Source organism: Falco peregrinus, chromosome 12, assembly GCF_023634155.1.
Source record: "Falco peregrinus isolate bFalPer1 chromosome 12, bFalPer1.pri, whole genome shotgun sequence".
Classification (NCBI taxonomy): domain Eukaryota; kingdom Metazoa; phylum Chordata; class Aves; order Falconiformes; family Falconidae; genus Falco; species Falco peregrinus.
The window spans coordinates 12,079,452-12,099,001 of record NC_073732.1 but is presented as its reverse complement, the minus strand read 5'-3'; the positions used below and the strand labels follow the sequence as shown (position 1 = coordinate 12,099,001).

Here is a 19,550-nt window from a genome sequence, read left to right as displayed (position 1 = left end):
CTGTTTACTTTGTAAGCATATGTATTTGTAGTGGTGATGACAGTAGTGTTTAAAAAAGCAAATTCAAAGCAATTTGTGCTCTCAGACTTGTTCCGGCACTGAAACCCAAGTTGAACATCAGAGTTCTCTTTGCTTCCAGTAGTTTAGAACTTACTAGATAGTTACTCTGCCATTGAATTCTCCAATGTGTATGTGACTTGTAACTAACAGTTACTTTAATTGTGCTCATTTTTACTGTTATATTTTAGTAGACAGCTTTGTCTTGAAGGGTATAATGTAAGAACCTAACTGTGTAATGCATTAGTATAAACAAATGGCTACCATAGTGCAGGGCCTGAAGGGTAAAGAGGAGTTGGATAATTTTGTGAAGGTGGATTCTCACACACATCTGTTAGATGGCACAATTTTATGGTCATGATCCACATAAATGCTATGTGGTTTTAGGTAGTCTCACATCAATAGATCTCCTGTCTTAGTTCATGAGATCTGAAACTTTGTTGTTTGAATCTTTAGTCGGCGAGGCTCTGGCCTGGGTAAAAGAGGAGCAGCTGAAGCTCGCCGACAGGAGAAGATGGCTGATCCTGACAACAACCAGGATGGAGTTAATTCTTCAGCTGCACGTACAGATGAGGCACCCCAGGGAGCTGCAGGTAAGAAGAAAATCCAGCTGAAGCATTTTTAGTGTAGTTGCTGATATAAACTTCTCTGCATTTAAAAATAATTAAATAGATGAGTTCTGGGGAGAAATTGTTGAAGCTGGTACAGCTGGTAAATAATTCTGGAAGACTTTTGAGAGGGACATTTACTCTTGAATCTGGTCTTCTGGATATCTGGTACATGCTTCAGTTACGCTTTTTTTTTTTCTGTAGTCTCCAAACCATGTCCAATAAACCAGACTTTAGTTTTCAGGCATCTACCTCTTTCTTTTTTTAAAGCAGCTATATCTGATGCTACGTAAATTACTGTACTGCCAACTGAAGAGACACCAAACTGTTCAGAATACAGAACCATGCATTTACCTGTAAAAGCTCTTTTTTGTAGCTACTCATAAATATTATACAAGTTTTCTTGAAATTGCAAGCATGTCTGTACTGGAGAAATTTGTAACAAATATTCTTACTTGCACAATTCTGTTAAATGGTACTTCATTTTACATCTGGTCATAATCAGGAGTGAGTTCAGAGGAGCTTTCCAGCTATTATGCTGGATTGTAGAAAAAGTCAGAAGTTCTCTCCTTAAAGCTAGCTAGTACAAAAAGTCAAAATTTAGAGAAACTAAATGCAGCATGACACTCAATTAAGAGAAATATAAATTTACCTAAGGATACAGGTAAACTTTTCTGAAAGATAATTAGCTCATCTAGCTGTATTCCCCACCGCGCCCCCCCCGTAGGCTGGTATATTTAAAATTACAATTGTACAGTAGTATGATGGTGGTAGTGTTAAATGCAGGGCACTCTTCTGATGGTGGATGCTTTCGCCTTAACGATAGAATTAGTGCAAATTTTGTAGCTTTAAGGCACTGTAACTTGCTTTAATCTCTACCTTATTTCTTTAGCTTCTAGTTCTGTTGCTGGGGCTGTAGGTATGACAACCTCTGGAGAAAGTGAGTCAGATGATTCTGAGATGGGAAGACTACAAGGTATAAAAGTTTTTTATTAATTTACCTTTTTTTGTTTGCAGCCTATAAATAGCCATATCTACCCAAATTCTGTATTATGTGCAGTGGGAAGGCTGTATTTTTGTTTCTCTCTATGTGAATGTGTTGCTTTGCTTACAGTAGTTCTGAAGTACGGAGTTACAAGCCTTAATTCCCTAAAGATGCAAGAATTTGGAAGTAGTGTCTGGAGTGGCTGGCGTAGTGTCCTTACTCATTTACATGGTGTATAATACACTACTGTTGATGATTTTTCAGGAGGAGTTGGGGGGACAGAACAGAGAACTCAGTCCTATTAAATGTGTAAGCTCAAATATGAAAATAAATCTCTGCAAGAATGTTTTCAGTTGACAGGCCAGGTTAGCACTACTGTTACTCTGCCTGCTTCTGGATAACATTTTTTTTTGTGCTTGTCACTGATACCCATGTTTGCTCTAAGCTTTGACCAAAGAAAATCTAAATGTTCTTAAAATGCTTGCTTTTGTGCTTGGGCTAAAGGATTCAGGTTTTAAAAAACCTGAGAGTACAGGCGGGTATAAACTCAGTTTGCATGCCCTGCAACTGTTTTAATGATTCTGCCACTATGTCGCAAGGAATTCTGAGATAAAGATCTCTTTTGCAAATGACAGGTTTCATTTAATCTGGATATTTAATGTGGAAATGAGTGCTGTGTCACTACCGGTTCACTTGTTTATAGTCCTCAGTAAGCATAGGTATGCATTAGGAATATTGAGCTAAACTGATTTTTACGATTAACTATAACTATTAATCTGCAGTAGTCATGGTTGCTACAGTAAAGCTCAGAATCACCCACTTAAGCTAGATTAAGTAACTGAGAAGTATTTAAAAACAAAGCTAAAATCCCACCCTAATATCTAGCAGCGTTCTTCCCTTTCATGCTCATCAGCAAATAAAGCTGTGAACCTTTTTTTTAGTGTGTTTTTTTTAGATTAATACTGCCATTCAGTTCCCATAAAATGTGAAGATAAGCTTAACCTGTTCTATGTAGTTTGAGTTCAGGTTTGAAATTATGGGCTGGTATATCAGCTACTCTAAATCTAGAATTATAACAATTTAGTAGACCAGATTTCTTCTGTGAAGTATATCTCTGGAAACTCAGTGGGTGACTTCTTAAAGGACCTTAATGCTCTAATGCATACAAAAATGAGTTATTTGTTCCCTAAAGGTCATCTTTTTGGTGTTTTTTTAGAAACTGAGGTAGCTGCAGTCATCTAATCCTAACCCTTCTTTCTTAAAGTATCAAAATTCTAGTAGTCTTATAGCATCATGGAATTTAAGCTTTTAAAAATATACGTAGAAGCTTTGACAATGGCTGTTATCCTCTGTTTGCTTTTAGCTCTATTAGAGGCTAGGGGTCTTCCTCCTCACCTGTTTGGCCCTCTTGGTCCTCGGATGTCGCAGCTCTTCCACAGGACAATTGGAAGTGGAGCTAGTAAGCAAAGTTTGTCTAATTTGACTTAATTCTTTCCACTTCCAGACTAGCAGAATTCAGCCACTAGTGAATTCTAATATTTGTATTAGCTTCATAGTTTAATATTTTACATGTTGGAGACTTGTATGTCATGATAGTGCTAGACCACTGGTCAACGATATTGATTTGCTTGTCTTCCTGTAAGGAAGAGAAATTTGCTTTAGCCATATTTCTTTTCTTTTTCCTTTTTTGGGGCATTCCTGTCTAGGTGGGGAAGGGAGGGTTCTTGCCTTTTTACCCCTTCCTTATCTTTTTCTTTTGCATGATGGGCTGCTTAACAAAAGGCCTCTTCAATCCCCTTGGGTTTTTTTGCTAGCTTTAAACAAATGCTTAAGGTAGCTTTAAAACTGTCAGTAGATGTCAGTTCTAAGTATGTTGTTTATAGTTTCAAAAGCGTCTTAGGTTTCAGAAAGAAGTAATTTCCTTCAGACAGTGTGTCAGTGAGAACATGGGTCCTTAGTCTTACTCCACCATGTCTGCGTTAAGCAGCTGGATAAGATGCATACCTTCTAGTCCAAGTCTGTTTGGCTTCCCAGGAAAGCCAGAGGCAGCCTGTTACACTGCCTGCCAAGAAGAGGATGGGTCTTACGGATACACCCATGTGCTATGTTATCCAGGGGGTGTGTTGAAAAGTCCTTTGCTTTGTAAAGGTGGAGTGGTGTGGGTTCTTGACACCTGCTGCAGGTTGGCATGATGGCTATGGTGAGCAGTGTGGTGGACTCCCTGTGCTGACCAGTCTGCACTGGAAAGACAGATGAGTGAGATTTGGACTCCCTTTTCTATTCCCCCTGCCCCCTTTTTGTGACAGGGAAAGGAAGTGAAACTACAATTACAGAGGAAAACAAACTATCTCTGGTCTTCCACTCTGGCAGAAGTATAGCATAACAGTTCCCTTGAACACTTAAGTTTTCTAACATTATTTTTCCTAATCTTTTTTTCTGGATATCTAGGTTCTAAAGCCCAACAGCTTTTGCAAGGTCTCCAAGCCACTGATGAAAGTCAGCAACTACAGGCGGTGATTGAGATGTGCCAGCTGTTGGTCATGGGAAATGAAGAAACATTAGGAGGATTTCCGGTCAAGAGTGTTGTACCAGCTTTGGTAAAGATTAAATCTCGTATTTCTATTGGAGGATATAATATTTCTCTCAATATCTTGCTCAAATTACATATTCTTTATTTATATTATATATTCTTAGTGATACATATGTGTGTATGTGAATTTATCTATACATCTCATTATTTGGTTTTGAGGGCATGTTTTGCTAAATTTTGATAGTCCTATTAATGAATAGCTCAAGAATAGGTAGTGGCTTTTTTGAAACTTTTACTAAAATTCAAAGTCCTGAGTCAAAAGCTACCATACTGATTTGTGCCCCTTTTTATGCTGATATCTAGATAATTTTTACTGAACTAACAATACTCTTTTTAAAAAACAGATAACGCTGCTGCAGATGGAGCACAACTTTGACATTGTAAGTGATTTGTAATGTTTTAAGATATTTTTTTTTTTTAAATAATAAAATGTATCATCTGAACTTAAAACCAAATATCTGTATATTTAATAGATGAACCATGCGTGTCGGGCCTTAACATATATGATGGAAGCACTTCCCAGATCATCTGCTGTAGTGGTAGATGCAATTCCTGTCTTCTTGGAAAAGGTAAAATGAAATAAAAACAGTGTTCAACTAATCTGAGGGGATTTTATCTTTTGTTTTAACTTCAGGATATACCATTAAGATAATGGCTTCTTTTCATAGCTTACAAGGTAATACATAATGCTTGATAAGCTTTTAAAGACGTGTTCACTCTGTTTACCCCTTACTGAAAAGCACTATCTGATTCACTGAGAACTTTTTGTCTGATCGGTGTTGCAAGGATACTGTGTAATTATACAAACCGTTAACTCTTGGAGTAGCTATAAGCTGATCTAGCCTCTAAACTGGCTAGCTTGATTACAGCGAGCGGTATAGATGCATTAGCATATGTATCTCGGTACAGGTTAACTGTCCAAGTGTTAATGAGGATGATTATTTTTACAAACTGGTTTAGAAATTGATTTACAAGCTTTCTTGTCTTCTTGTAGCTGCAAGTGATTCAGTGCATCGATGTGGCAGAGCAAGCGCTTACAGCCTTGGAGATGTTATCACGCAGGCATAGTAAAGCTATTCTGCAGGCAGTAAGTAAAAAAGAAAGCAGTTTTACCTCTACTAGTTCTACACCTTGGTGCTCTTCTATGAAGATGAAATAAGAAAGCAAGTTCCTATGGTTTTAGCAGTACTGAGAGTGAAAATGTTTGTTCATTTTATTATAGGGTGGGTTGGCAGACTGTTTGCTGTATCTGGAATTCTTCAGTATAAATGCACAGAGGAATGCCCTAGCTATTGCTGCCAACTGCTGCCAGAGTATAACACCTGATGAGTTTCACTTTGTGGCAGACTCTTTGCCACTGCTTACACAAAGGTTAACCCATCAGGTAAGAAGCTATTATAAAATGGAAAGTTTTCATTTTGACCTGGAGACATTATTTTGTTCCTTAACAAATGCAACTAAATGGAAGGTTCCAGGTAATGTTTTTCTGTATTCTTGTGCTATTCTTCATTTCACCTACATCTTTTTGCTGAGAGACTACTTGAATCTTGGAGGCAGCTTTACAGAAGTCAAATGTCAGCTTTAGATGATGATTTGGAAATAGGAAGCACCATTCTTAGTTGTAGTAGGGACAAGTACTGACTCCTGCTCTCTGAAGAGAAGCTATGGCCCACAAAAGTAAGATTTCAAGAAATCTTGAAGTGGAGTTTTTCTGGCAAAAAAAAAACCCAAACTTGAGTTAGCTCTTAATTAGAACAGTTGAGGTTGGAAGAGACCTCAGTTGTCTAGCCCTAATACCTTGCTTAAGCAAGGTCTACTAGAGCAGATTGCCCAGGATCATGTCCAGCTGATTTCTGCTGTATGTACTTCCTTGCCCCTAAAATATCCCTAAGGATGGAGACTTAAGCTTTTCAGGCAACCGCTTAGTGTTCAACCACCCTTACAGTAAAAGTGTTTTATTATGTTCAGTTGAACTTTTTTTGAGTGTTTCAATGAACTTTTAACTAGAGCTATTTTTAGGGACGTCTTTACTGTCTTGGTGTTTTGGGATTTACTGTCTTACCTGCACTGCATGAAAAAATCAGGCTGCTTGTAGTCTGTAGAATGGTAACCTTCGCTCCTGCGTATTATCTGTATCTCCTGTTGCTTTGGCATTTGTGGCTCTCTTGCCTTTTGTTTCCTCCTTGTAGATTCCAAAAAGGATATTATAAATCTGTTTATTTGTCTCTAAAGGTCCCTCAAGTTATTTGTATTTTAAGTGTGGGATGTTTCTCAGGGAATATGCAGGAGCACAGCCTTATCAGGAGGTCAGTTTAGACTGTATAAACAAATTTAAAATTCAGACTTGTAATATTCCGTGAAATATGATTCATCTGGCCTTTTTGGAGAAATTGAGTGTCTCAAAATGACAGAATAACCTAATGCAAGTTAAAATATTTTAATTCAAATAAATACTTTTTTTATTATAGGACAAAAAGTCTGTTGAAAGCACTTGTCTCTGTTTCGCACGGTTAGTGGACAACTTCCAGCATGAGGAGGTAAGGGTGTGGTGTTTTGTTTCATTCCTTTTGGGGGCTGGATTTTTTGTTTCCTTCTTCCCTCCCTCAGTTTCTGCTTATGGCTGATCTTTCAAAGACTAACACTTTCAATTTTGCTGTTCTCTCCTGAAGAACTTGCTCCAGCAGGTTGCTTCCAAGGACTTGTTAACAAATATCCAGCAACTGTTGGTAGTGACGCCTCCTATCCTGAGTTCAGGAATGTTCATCATGGTGGTGCGCATGTTTTCCTTAATGTGCTCCAATTGCCCTACACTTGCAGTCCAGCTTATGAAGCAAAGTGAGTTCTTACATTTTCGTATTCTGGGGGTCCTATTTAAGTTAATGCCTACAGTCAATATGGAACTCTGTGCCCTTGATTATACAAATATTGTGGTGGTCTTATTTTTCTCTCTGTTACTATGCTTCCCCTGGGTTACAAAGCTTAGTCAATCTTTTTTTGAAAGGTGGTTTTGTTTTGGTTTTTTTTTCCCCTGAGGGTTGTTTCTCCCTTTTCCTATCTCTAGCTGTTGTCACTGGAGTGCTTGCCTAATTTTGAGTCTGTATTAGCTGCACAAGTTACTCTCATTCAAACACAAGTTGAAGAATTCTTTTTGTAGCATTTACCAGGTGGGGGAAATGTGATTTAAGTACTTCTAAGGGAAGACATTAAGAAAAGTAACTGCTGTGTAGCTGTCTTAGTCCTTGCTAGTTTTCTTTTTCTCATTTTGTCATTTTTGACTTGTCAATTTTACCATTTTCTTCTGTGGCCTGTATATTGAGTGAAATTTCCCCTCTAGATGTCCCTTAAACCCCAGACCTGACAGCGGAAACATTTCTTAGAACTTTCAAAGAGATGTCTTCTGTCTTACTGTGTACTGTCTGTTGGGCAGTCGCTTTGGGCAGTGGCTCTACTACGTAGTGTCCAATACAAAATGGAGTCCATATTCTGATATAGGCAATCTCACGAATAATAATTTCTATAGATATTGCAGAAACACTTCACTTCCTCCTTTGTGGAGCCTCAAATGGGAGTTGTCAAGAACAAATTGACCTAGTTCCGCGAAGTCCTCAAGAACTTTATGAGCTTACTTCTCTTATCTGGTACGTTATGCAGCCGGAGGTTGTGAGTCTGGCTGGTAGGTTAAAATCCCTACCTTCTGTGAAACGAAGGCAGTTTTCAGCTTGATGGACTTTATTGTATACTTAAGTGAAATACTGTTTTGATGTTTTTTACAGTGAACTGATGCCTTGCCTGCCAAAAGAGGGAATCTTTGCTGTTGACACTATGCTAAAGAAAGGAAATGCGCAAAATACAGATGGTGCAATATGGCAGTGGCGGGATGACAGGGGTCTCTGGCATCCCTATAACAGGATTGATAGTCGAATCATAGAGGTAGTAATTACACACATCTCTGTGGTGATGTTTTTTAAATATGCATGGTTGTATGGGGAATTGTGTGCTTTCTTTTTGGCTTTGAAAATATCAGCCTTGTTCTTTCTGAGTAAGAAACACATGAGTTTCTTCAAACCTCCTGCTGTGATATTGCACTGGTTTGGTGTTCAGTAATGGGTGACCTGCTTAATCTCTGTTCTTACTGTATTTCTGTCAGTCATTATTCTTCCTGCTGTTTTACCAGTCTCGTCGCCTTTCATATAGCTTCCTGTGTTTTAGGGATTCCCTCACCTTAATCTCTTCCTTGCTTTTAGGCAGCTCATCAGGTTGGTGAGGATGAGATCAGCCTGTCTACACTTGGGCGTGTCTATACTATTGATTTTAACTCTATGCAGCAAATAAATGAGGATACTGGAACAGCACGTGCCATTCAGCGAAAACCAAACCCTTTAGCCAATACAAACACTAGTAAGTACAGCTTAGGAGACACTTGGTGTGTCTAGCTATAGCCAGCTTGCGCTAGGTTATGCAGCAGTTTGCTACTTGGCTAATATATTTCTTATGGCTTTTGTGGAACATCAAACTACCCTGACTGATGTGAATGAAGACAGCTTTACAGCAAAACTCAAACTGTTGAAATGTATTCTTCTTTATATGTAAACTCTCTTCTGGGAACTGAAAACGCATAAAATCGGGGAGGAGCTGGGGTTGTTTCTGAATTGGGACTTGCTGAAATGGTTTTGTTAATACAGCTCTTCTATTTAATGAAGACTGTGTCAGGACTTCTTACTATCATACAGAAGTATATAAGGAAACTGAAGAAAAGATTTGACTTCTTGAAAGAGCAGGATTTGTACCTACATTCTTGCCATCAGTTTGACTTCTGGTTCTTAGTTTAGCTCTTGAAGAGAGATAATTACTTTCTTTTGTTAAAGCTGAAATAAATCAGAGCAGGGAGGTGGAGAACTATGCAGTGATTTGTTGCACAATTTTTCACAGGTGGACATTCAGAATTGAAGAAGGATGATGCTCGAGCACAACTGATGAAAGAGGACCCAGAACTGGCAAAATCCTTTATCAAAACATTGTTTGGTGTTCTTTATGAAGTATATAGTTCTTCAGCTGGACCTGCTGTTAGACACAAGTGCCTTAGAGCAATTCTTAGGATAATTTATTTTGCTGATGCTGAACTTCTGAAGGATGTGCTGAAAAACCATGCTGTTTCAAGGTGGGTTGTTTGACTGTTGTGAATGAAACTGATTTTGAGCTTACAACTCAAGCTTGTGAATATTTTTTAATCTTCTTTTTGGGGGGAAATTGTACTTTTAAATTCTTATTTATTTTCCAGTTCTTCAGGAATTTTTTACATCTTACATTATGCCGTAGGCCCCAATTCTAGGCATTCTTGTTAGAAACTTAGATTATGGATATGGCTGTGTGTACTAGTGATGTCTAATATCAATGCTTACTGTTATCCTGATTTCTAAAACTTGCCTATAAAATTTTCTGAGGGCAAGATGACTTCTGAGGTAATACAATGTGAACGATAACAGACACTCATGGCATTCAACTGGTAAGTTCTATTCGTAGTTCTGTTCGTGAAACCTTTCTTATATATTATGCCATAAACCTAAAGGGATCTAGAGGAAAGAATGCAATTAGAAAATAAATTGACTAGTTTTTTTAAAGGCAGTACCAAGGTCCACAACACCATGTTCTTTAAAGGAAGAAAACTCTCTTTGCATTTATGCTGAGTGTTAAAATGTGATAGAAGTTATTTAGGTGGGAAGAGGACTTTTTCAGTCCTTTTATTTATAGCATTTACAAAAGCACAATGAAATTTGTTTGCTTTCGGTCTCCAGCACTATGTATGCAAGATGATCTGGCTTGATTTTTTTTCTTTTAAGAAGTGAAAAATGAGAAGACAAACCTAACCTAATTCTAATAAACTATTTGTTTTAGTCATATTGCCTCCATGCTGTCAAGTCAAGACCTTAAGATAGTGGTTGGAGCCCTGCAGATGGCAGAGATTTTAATGCAAAAGTTACCTGACATTTTTAGTGTTTACTTCAGAAGAGAAGGTAAATCTTGCATTGTTCTTCCCCCCCCCCCCCCCTTCACCTCTTTATTAGGTATTTTATAAGTGTGTGAGTGTAGAATCTATATCCTTTGCCCCCTGCCTGCTTCATTCCCCTCAAGCCCTAAAAGGTTAATACTGTTGTTGAATAAGAAAGGCAAATCCATATGAACACTGTCCTCATACGACTAGGGAGGAGATGACCAAAACTCTGGAGGATACAAGCTGGTTTTTTTTCTGAATCCAAAACAAATTTGAACAGACTTACTAGATGTTAGGGAACTTATGTTTAGGTTGAAGGTGGTTTGCTGAAATTACATGAGTAGTCTTACTGGACAAAACTGATTTTGGCAGGAAGACTTTGTTCTAATCCACTGGGGATTTTTGAGTTTCTTTAGCTACTGTTCATGCTGCTGTCATTTTTTTAAACTATGTAGGTTAACTTTTTGAAGAAAGGATTAAACTGCTTTTAAAACTTTGTTTTGGTGGGTGGGGTGAGTCAATGCTGCCATAATCAAAACAGAGGTTTGAGTAGGTGACTTGTACCTTTTTGAGCACCTTTGTCCCTGCTGCCTGCCAAAACCAAACCAACCTGCTAAATAAAGATTTCTTCTTTTGCAAAGGGGTGATGCACCAGGTAAAAAACTTAGCAGAGTCTGAAGCTTTGCTAACAAGCCCACCAAAAGTATGCACTAATGGGTCAGGAACGCTGGGTACCACTACGACAATAAGTACTGGAACAGCCACTGCTGCTAGTAATGCAGCTGCGGATTTGGGCTCTCCCAGCTTACAGCACAGCCGGGAGGATTCTTTGGATTTGAGCCCACAGGGGTAAGTGCACTTTTTGTTGTGAAGAAACAGTCTGTTGGAGTTGCCTTGTTTTTGTTTGTGTTCAATATTGTTTTCTTCCTTTTCCTCTTCAAGGTTTGACTGATATGGGCTGCTACAGTATCATCTATGTTTTTGCTGTCGTGTTTTCTTTTAAGGAACTAAAATGGAGCTGTGTTGAAGCTATTGATGGGTAGTTTTGATTCGTTTATATGAAATGTTTAAAAAAAACCCCAAACCCAACAATAATACTAGTGACCTGATGGTTATGATGTAATGATATGGAACAATGTGCTGCTTGGGAAGATACTGGAGAATGTCAGGAGCAACAGATGTAGTCTCATGTAACTCTTGAGGACAGAGTAATTCTTTCAGAGAAATGATAGCTGTGGTGCATGGTTCCTTTATGCTGGAGACTGGAGGAAAAAAAGTCAACCTTAAGTTATGAAATGCAACCATTTTGAACACGTGTGGAATTAATTTCTTGTAGGAATGAATTATTTTAGTGTTGTACAGTGTACCTTAAAAATACAGCTGAAAAGTTTAACTTGATATATCGGCATAGTGAGGAAACTCACTTTGAACCAGAACTGAAATATGTGAACTTGGGAATTGTAGGGCTTGATGAGTAGAAACTCCATGAATTGTTTAAAAAGTGTTTTCTAGGCTTTAGTAGGGGAGGCAAGTCAGATGTCTAGTGTCTTGTGGTGTGTGTTAGAGAATTATATGTGGTGTTCAGTGGAAAATTGTGTAGTTTTCCTTTTAAGTGTATTCAAATAAATGAATAACCAGATGGTTACACAAATAAAAACATGAAAATTGTGAAACTCTTATTTAGTGCCACTTCTGGCTGTATTTGGCAGCCCATAGTAGAAAGGTGACAGCAAGCAAAACCTCTTCCTGCTGGATGCCCTTTTGTCACTTTGTCCTCCCAATTAAAACAGAGTTGACACCGCTTCTCCCAGACCTCGTTCTTCCCTTGTGCCCTCCTTGTTGTGGGAGCGAACCTTTTTCTAATCCTTGTGCATATAGCTAGCAGATGCATCTTGAACTGAGGGATGGGAATGCGTGTGAATATAGCGGATGGAAACATGTTGTTTTATTTTTAAATTTGGACAGGCGACTGAGTGATGTTCTAAAGAGGAAAAGACTGCCAAAACGAGGGCCAAGGAGACCAAAATACTCTCCTCCAAGAGATGATGACAAAGTAGACAATCAAGGTAAATAAGTATTAAAATATGATATTCTTATCTCCTTTTAAATGTAAAAGTAAGCTTATAAGCCGTCAAAAGTACTAGCTGTAATAAGCTTGTTGATTATTTTTTCTTTGCTTCCTGCAGCTAAAAGCCCTACAACTACTCAATCTCCTAAATCTTCTTTCTTGGCAAGTTTAAATCCTAAAACGTGGGGAAGATTAAGCACACAGTCCAACAGTAATAATATTGAACCAGCACGAACAGCAGGAGTCAGTGGTCTTGCAAGGGCTGCTTCCAAGGATACCATTTCCAATAACAGGTACACACATGCAAAATGAAAATACTTGTAACACGGTGTTGGCTTTGAGGTGCAGCTACTTTCTTATAAGCAGCCATCAGGTGATTAAGTAACTGCTATCAAAGAAGTTTGAGTTTAACCACTATTAAAATAACTCTGGGAGATGAATCAAGAAATTAAGGTAGAGAAAGTAACCTCTTAATAGTTTAAAAGTAGCATACCGGGGAAAAATACGAGAATTTAGAAAAATGGTGCAAGAAGTGATCTGTAGAGAATAAGACCTTTACTGTGCTGGAGTAAGAGGGGAAGGGTTTTTGTCTGTGACTGCTGTTAAACGTGGGGAAAAAGGTACTCTGCGTTTACTTGTAATATTGGAGTATGTGTTTGCTAAGTGTGGCTGAATGACTTTTGCGTGCTTCCTTACAGAGAAAAAATTAAGGGCTGGATTAAGGAGCAAGCCCATAAATTTGTAGAACGTTATTTTAGTTCTGAAAACATGGATGGAAGCAATCCTGCACTAAACGTATTACAGAGACTTTGCACTGCAACTGAACAACTCAACCTCCAGGTTAGACGTGGCAGACTTCCTTGGAGTGGGTGTGGGAACGGAAGCAGTAGAATTATTTAGGAGGGAGCTAGAGGAAAGCTGACTGGTTTAGACAGTATGGCCAATATTTTAAGTATAGTTTTTGTTAACTTAAATGATGATACGATGTTTCTTAACTTGGAATGGTTTGCTAAGGACTTTGTTTTTTTAGTAATAGCGTATAAGTTCTGATACTCATCGCTTATGATAAATGACTAGTTTTAAGAATGGTATTCTTGATTCCTAGCAATATGTCACTTACACAGCATTTTATTTCAAATTTAAAAATTCTGTGGTGAAGTGTTAGGGGCTGACTTAATACCTCAAGAGGAACACAGCTTGTGATAAGAACTTGGGGCGTGAAGGGGAGGGCAAGGGAGATAGAAGAAATGCAGGTTGGGCCGTACCTACTAGTATCTCAAGAACTGGAGCCTTCCATCTCAGTTGTGATCCTTGATAGGTAGTCTAAACCTGTAACTTCTAAAGTAGCTAAACAGCCAAGTTACATTCTGTGCTTTGACCTAAGCAATCATTAAAATATGAAACTTTCCTTCCTCCTCTCTCCCACACAGATGATGTGTAAAATGTATGCCAAGCTGAATTGTGGTGTGATTGTTTTGGGTTTGGGTTTTTCTAATTAAAAACTTCTGTTTGGAGCTCATCTTTACATTGCATGGGGTAGAAATGGGATCTTGCTTTTCTCTTAAAATGGGGAAAATATAGATGTTGCCCATAATGGCTCCTCTTGCATAGAGAAATTGCTTACCCTCACATTATTTGCCCTGTCACTGCTTGTATTGAATTAATATACACTCCACGCTCTTTTCCTCTCTGTTTAGAGCTGTTCCACACAGTAGGAGGAAAAATAGTATTTCTTAAGCCCTTAATACCTGGGTGGTAAAACACTACCTACATTTTTTTCAGGTGGATGGTGGAACAGAGTGCCTTGTAGAAATCCGTAGCATTGTCTCGGAATCTGACGTCTCCTCATTTGAAATCCAGCATAGTGGGTTTGTTAAACAACTGCTGCTTTATTTGACATCTAAAAGTGAGAAAGATGCTGTAAGCAGGGATATCAGATTGAAAAGATTTCTTCATGTATTTTTTTCTTCTCCAGTAAGTTTTCTTTTTTACTGTTTTGTCATTCTTAGCTGTCTTTCTCTCAAACTGTACTTACCTGACTGAGATGTTCAGGAATGACCTTGACTTAAAGATGGAGTATGAAAGGAATGTTTTTTGTTTATGCCTAAGCTGTAACGCTAACTTTCACATGGTTCTATGTCTTTACAGGTCACACGTTTTAGAATACCTTGTAATTACAGAAAATTCCACAGAACAGTGGAAAAGAATTCAAAATAGCCAGCTGTCAGTCTTGAACAACTTAAAAGTTGTTCCTGGTTTTTACAAAGTTGATATGGAAAGAGTTTGTATAGTAAGCCTATCACTTGCTCCTTTTGCTCTCTTTAATCCTAAATACGGCAAGAAACTAGATCGTCTTGCATTTAAAAGAAGAAATTCAAAGTGGAAGAGAAGAAGGTAGATAGCAATAAGCCTCATGGAAGCTTTGTTAAGGGTGAATGCTGAAAATCTGTAATGCTATTCATGTGAAACCATGAGAGAAATTTGCATTCTTTGAAACAGGTCTTTCATAAACTTGTTATGTGTCATTTAGTCATCTTGATACTGATGCTACTTTAATTTCCTTTTTTTGTTTTGTTTGTTTAACAACTCGTGGTATAAATTGTTAAAGATGGATTCATCCAAACACATAACTAAAAGATTGGAATATGTTTCAGCTTCCTGGAGAAGAACCCCTTGGAAGATTAGAGCCATTAGAAAATGCACCTTTGTTGGCATTGGTCCATAAAATGAACAATTGCCTCAGTCAGATGGAACAATTCCCTGTTAAAGTGCATGACTTCCCAAGTGGAAATGGAACAGGGAGCAGGTAAGGATTAATGCTCAGGTAACAGTTTTGTTGGAAGCTTTTGTTTTCCAAAACTTGTTTCAATGCTAGAAGTTCCAAGAGGTAATAGAAACTTCTGACCCTGTTAAAGAAGAAAACAGTTACACAGTTGGCTTTTTTATTCAGTGCAAGATTGAATATTTAACTAAATGTTTGCTTACCATCTTGAAACTTTTCTTACTTAGGAAACTTCTCTCACTTAGATTGGAGGTGGATGTGTAATTTTAAATAATATCTCTAAACTTAAGCTTTGAAAATTCTGATGTCTTCCTCGTCCCTATGTAACAAACAGTGGAAAGAAATTACATATTAATTGCTGAGACACTGATACCTTTCCAGTGAAGTAACTAAACTGCTGAGAGTCTGTATTGCAGCGCTAAACTCTGTTACTCAGATATGTTCTGGTCTTTAGGATGGTGATGGATTGAGTGATGACTGTTGGCTATCAACATAGTTCCATGGCTATCAACAAATAACTGTTGGCCTGCCTTGCATCTTAAGATAGATTAAATATGGAATCCAACTTGTTTTTTGCATTTTGAGTAACAAATTTGAGTGATTCAAGACCTATTTCTACAATTTCTTTTCTGTACTTTAATAAGTCAACACTGTTTTTCATTCATTATATAGCATTTAGTAAGTTTATTTCAGGCTTAAGTTGTGTGTAAATTTTGAAAGTGTTTTTTGGTGCTGGCTAAAAGCTCAGTTTGATTACAGACATATTCTTGTGACTATGTAGAAATCGGGAGGGGAGGAGCATTGAAAATTAATTTTTGAAAACTATTATTTAAAGTTTGAAATGCCAAGTCTTTTGTCTATTGGGTACTAAGGTGGCATGGATTTTTTTTTTTGTTGTTGTTCCTAATTGTGACAAAATCCATTACAGTAGATGTATCAGAGCCTCAGACTATAGCATTCATCTAATTTACATTAAAATTCAGTACTTGTTTTATTGTGAAACTGGTAGAATTCATGGGAATGAATGCAATACACAGCTATGTGTACTCGAATGAATTAATTCTCTTGATACTGGCTTTTGCAAATGGTATGTGCTCTGTAATCTTACAACGTTTCTGAACATGCACTATTTCTGTAAAAAGTGAGATAACTGCAAAAGTTATAAAGCTGTTAATCATAGAAGAAAAACTGCTATTTTTGATGAAGTTAAACATGGGAAGTTAGACTATTGTAGCATTGTTTGACTGCTAGTCTTACTGTGGATTATGTCAATGAGGATTTTTAGGCATTAAGATTTGGTAGTCTTTCACTAGCACCTGGAAACAGTAGCCCAAGATAACACGTTTGTGTATAAGAACAGCTAGCTTGAGTATTGGTAGTTTGGGTGAAATGGAATATGTATATAAACTATACCTGACAAGAAAAAACAAGGGTGCTTTCAGGTTCTCTCTTTAGGTCCTTATTAAACATATGAATCAATATTTGCATTTTCCAGTCCTTATTTTGATTCTTATTGCACTGCATGTAAACACAGCTCTGAATCTCATGTGGTATTAGCTGACCACTGAACAAATTCAGATCTCAAAGGTGGTCGGTATAGGCCATGTTGTAGTCAGACCAATTAATCCACATGGCTTCCATTGGAAATCAGATTTTGTCTTAAGTTGGGTTCTGGTGTTCTTGTAGAATAAAATGTTTAATCTGTTCATCCAAGCCTTAATAGCTTATTTTTAGAGAAATAGACTAAGAAATAATATTTTGGACAAGTGAATTTGTAAATGCATGTATAAGTCTATTTAAATGCATTTTTAAAATGCAGTTATAGTTATTAGATTCTTTGTGTAGCAACTTTTTTCACAAATTATTTTGAGTTTTTCTCTTAACAGAGGATCCCAAGCTTTAAAATTCTTCAATACGCATCAGTTAAAATGCCAACTACAAAGACATCCAGACTGTGCTAATGTGAAACAGTGGAAAGGTGGACCTGTGAAGATTGATCCTCTGGCTTTGGTACAAGCCATTGAAAGATACCTTGTAGTTAGAGGTATGTATATATATTGTACAGTCACGTGTTTTGCTGCTTGGGATAGCCACTACTGTCAGTAAAAACCTGTGAGAATTACACTGAAGACAACCGGAGGTATTTATAAATGTATCTTGCCCCCAGGGGAGGAGACTAAGGCTGCAGACAATCTGTCCATTTCTGGGACAAACTTTATCCTGTTGTAAACAGTGCAATCTAAATACTAACAGAAGTATAATCTAGTTGACTGTTAGATTGGCTGTAACTTGGCATTTTTGATGCCAGATGGTGATACTGAAATCCTGTTCTAACATGTCTGAACCTTACATTTATTTAACTGATATATTTTGGAACTGTTTTGAACAGTGGAATTGATAAAATTCAGAGTACAAAAGCATTGCTACTTTTCATGTAAAGACAAATGAGGATGTGTTTCTCCTCTCTTGCATCAGGCTATGGAAGAGTTAGAGAAGATGATGAGGATAGTGACGATGATGGGTCAGATGAAGAAATAGATGAATCTTTGGTAAGCTGTTGTTCTGGGGGGAAGGGGAGGGAACAGTGTGGGGGGAGGCTTAAAGAAAAGCTAGCAACAAGTTTCCTAATGTGTGTGTGTGTGTGTGTGTGTTTTGTTCAGGCTGCTCAATTCTTAAATTCAGGGAATGTGAGACACAGACTGCAATTTTACATTGGTGATCACTTGCTGCCATACAATATGACTGTGTATCAGGCAGTTAGGCAGTACAGTTTGCAAGCTGAGGAGGAGAGGGAGTCTACAGATGACGAAAGCAACCCATTAGGAAGAGCTGGGATTTGGACAAAAACGCATACCATTTGGTAAGTTGGCTAGAGAAGTTGGGGATAACTTCTCCAGCTTCCTAGAGAAGTTGGGGATAACTTCTCCAGCTTCCTAGGTGTATATACATAAAGAAAATCTGATTATAGGTGTGGGGCATTGTTGTGTGTCATCCCCCCCCAAAATCTGTGAAGCTTTAAACTTTCTGATGTGCTTGAGATAATTAATTCTTAACTAAGATTTATGTGTTAGCTACTGTTGTTCTTTCTAGCTTATGAGCAAATCTGATGAACAGGAAATGTGGAATCTTAAATGATACCTGCTAGCTGGAGAGAAAACGTGCTTAGTGTTAGGTAACTAACTGTGAATAATAGAGAACATGTCTACAATCTACAAATAACGGTCAACTTCACACTGGTTTTCATAGCTGGTTGCTGTGCAGGTACATATATTCTCTGGCCATACTTTGCAAGGAGCAGTATTGACCTATGATTGTGCCAAAAATTTTAACTTTCAGCAGTGGATTTTTTTTCTAAAATATTTCAACATGTTATTGAAAAGCAAAAAAAAGCCAACAACCCCCCAAAACCACAAACCCAAACCAATCAAATCAAGTCTGTGCTTTTTGGGGTGTTTTTGTGTTTCTATACTTTCTGCTTCTCTTCTTCCAGTTCGTGGAGCTGGAGGGTCCCCATTTTTTCTTCTCCATGACATACTTTGCTTCTGAGGGCCTAGCTTCAAAGGCTGGATCATATCCAAATGTATTGTGTTTCTGCTTTTAACTGTCATTCAAGTAACATTCTGGTAATCAAGGAACTAACACTTTACATAACTGCTTTTGTTTTCATGTAAGTTAGTATTTCACAAACATGTTTCTAATTTTTAATTGCTTTTTAGGTACAAACCTGTGCGGGAGGATGAAGATGGTAATAAGGACTGTGTTGGTGGTAAAAGAGGAAGAGCACAAACTGCTCCCACAAAAACTTCCCCTAGAAATTCTAAAAAGCATGATGAATTGTGGCACGGTGAGTGTGTTTCCTTGCTAATGTGCTAGATCTGTGAAATTTCTGAAAGGTTGGGGAGGAAAAGTGTTTAGAGACACCATAGTGTTTCTTTTAAAGCAAGCATTGTATAAGAAAAGTAAGCATACATTTGGGTGTAGGACATTTAAACTAAAAATCAGGTATTTAATGCATTGTCTAACTGAACTGTTGTGGTTAAGTGAACGCTGTGATTAATGTTACTTAGGCTCCTAATAATTAAATTTCGGGAAGACTTCAGATTGATTTGTTTTGATAAAGTATTCTTTTTTTCTGCTAGATGGTGTATGCCCTTCGGTATTAAATCCTCTAGAAGTTTACCTCATATCTACTCCACCTGAAAACATAACATTTGAAGATCCCTCATTAGACGTTATTCTTCTTTTGAGAGTTTTACATGCTATCAGTCGATATTGGTATTACTTATATGACGTGAGTAGAGCACTTTTAAAGTCACTTTCTGAAACACCTTAGAACAGCCTCCTTCCTCAGCTGGCCACCCCTCACCAAGACAGAATAATGAAATACTATAATCTTTCATCTTCCCCTATCTATTAATCTAACTTCTGGTAAGATGAAGGCTATAAATTCTTAGTCAATCATGTTTTCTCC

At 37.6% G+C, this 19,550-nt stretch overlaps 1 protein-coding gene across 9 annotated transcripts in view; it reads left to right on the top strand.

Annotated features, from left to right (window-relative positions):
* The window catches only part of TRIP12 (thyroid hormone receptor interactor 12), a 79,957-nt gene that overhangs the window by 45,875 nt on the left and 14,532 nt on the right, over nt 1–19,550 (top strand). For 5 of the 9 annotated variants that reach the window (XM_055817540.1, XM_055817538.1, XM_055817534.1 and 2 more), the window contains 26 exons: nt 514–650; nt 1,558–1,641; nt 3,014–3,109; nt 4,099–4,247; nt 4,585–4,620; nt 4,714–4,809; nt 5,235–5,327; nt 5,463–5,624; nt 6,709–6,777; nt 6,910–7,075; nt 7,761–7,878; nt 8,014–8,170; nt 8,485–8,638; nt 9,170–9,398; nt 10,133–10,251; nt 10,871–11,078; nt 12,195–12,295; nt 12,416–12,590; nt 12,996–13,137; nt 14,080–14,271; nt 14,952–15,103; nt 16,951–17,123; nt 17,555–17,628; nt 17,740–17,939; nt 18,796–18,923; nt 19,219–19,370. In XM_055817540.1, coding sequence (XP_055673515.1) covers nt 514–650; nt 1,558–1,641; nt 3,014–3,109; nt 4,099–4,247; nt 4,585–4,620; nt 4,714–4,809; nt 5,235–5,327; nt 5,463–5,624; nt 6,709–6,777; nt 6,910–7,075; nt 7,761–7,878; nt 8,014–8,170; nt 8,485–8,638; nt 9,170–9,398; nt 10,133–10,251; nt 10,871–11,078; nt 12,195–12,295; nt 12,416–12,590; nt 12,996–13,137; nt 14,080–14,271; nt 14,952–15,103; nt 16,951–17,123; nt 17,555–17,628; nt 17,740–17,939; nt 18,796–18,923; nt 19,219–19,370 — 3,562 coding nt within the window. The remainder of the gene's footprint in view (nt 1–513; nt 651–1,557; nt 1,642–3,013; nt 3,110–4,098; nt 4,248–4,584; nt 4,621–4,713; nt 4,810–5,234; nt 5,328–5,462; nt 5,625–6,708; nt 6,778–6,909; nt 7,076–7,760; nt 7,879–8,013; nt 8,171–8,484; nt 8,639–9,169; nt 9,399–10,132; nt 10,252–10,870; nt 11,079–12,194; nt 12,296–12,415; nt 12,591–12,995; nt 13,138–14,079; nt 14,272–14,951; nt 15,104–16,950; nt 17,124–17,554; nt 17,629–17,739; nt 17,940–18,795; nt 18,924–19,218; nt 19,371–19,550) is intronic. The other 4 variants (XM_055817541.1, XM_055817537.1, XM_055817542.1 and 1 more) reach the window with 2 other exon arrangements.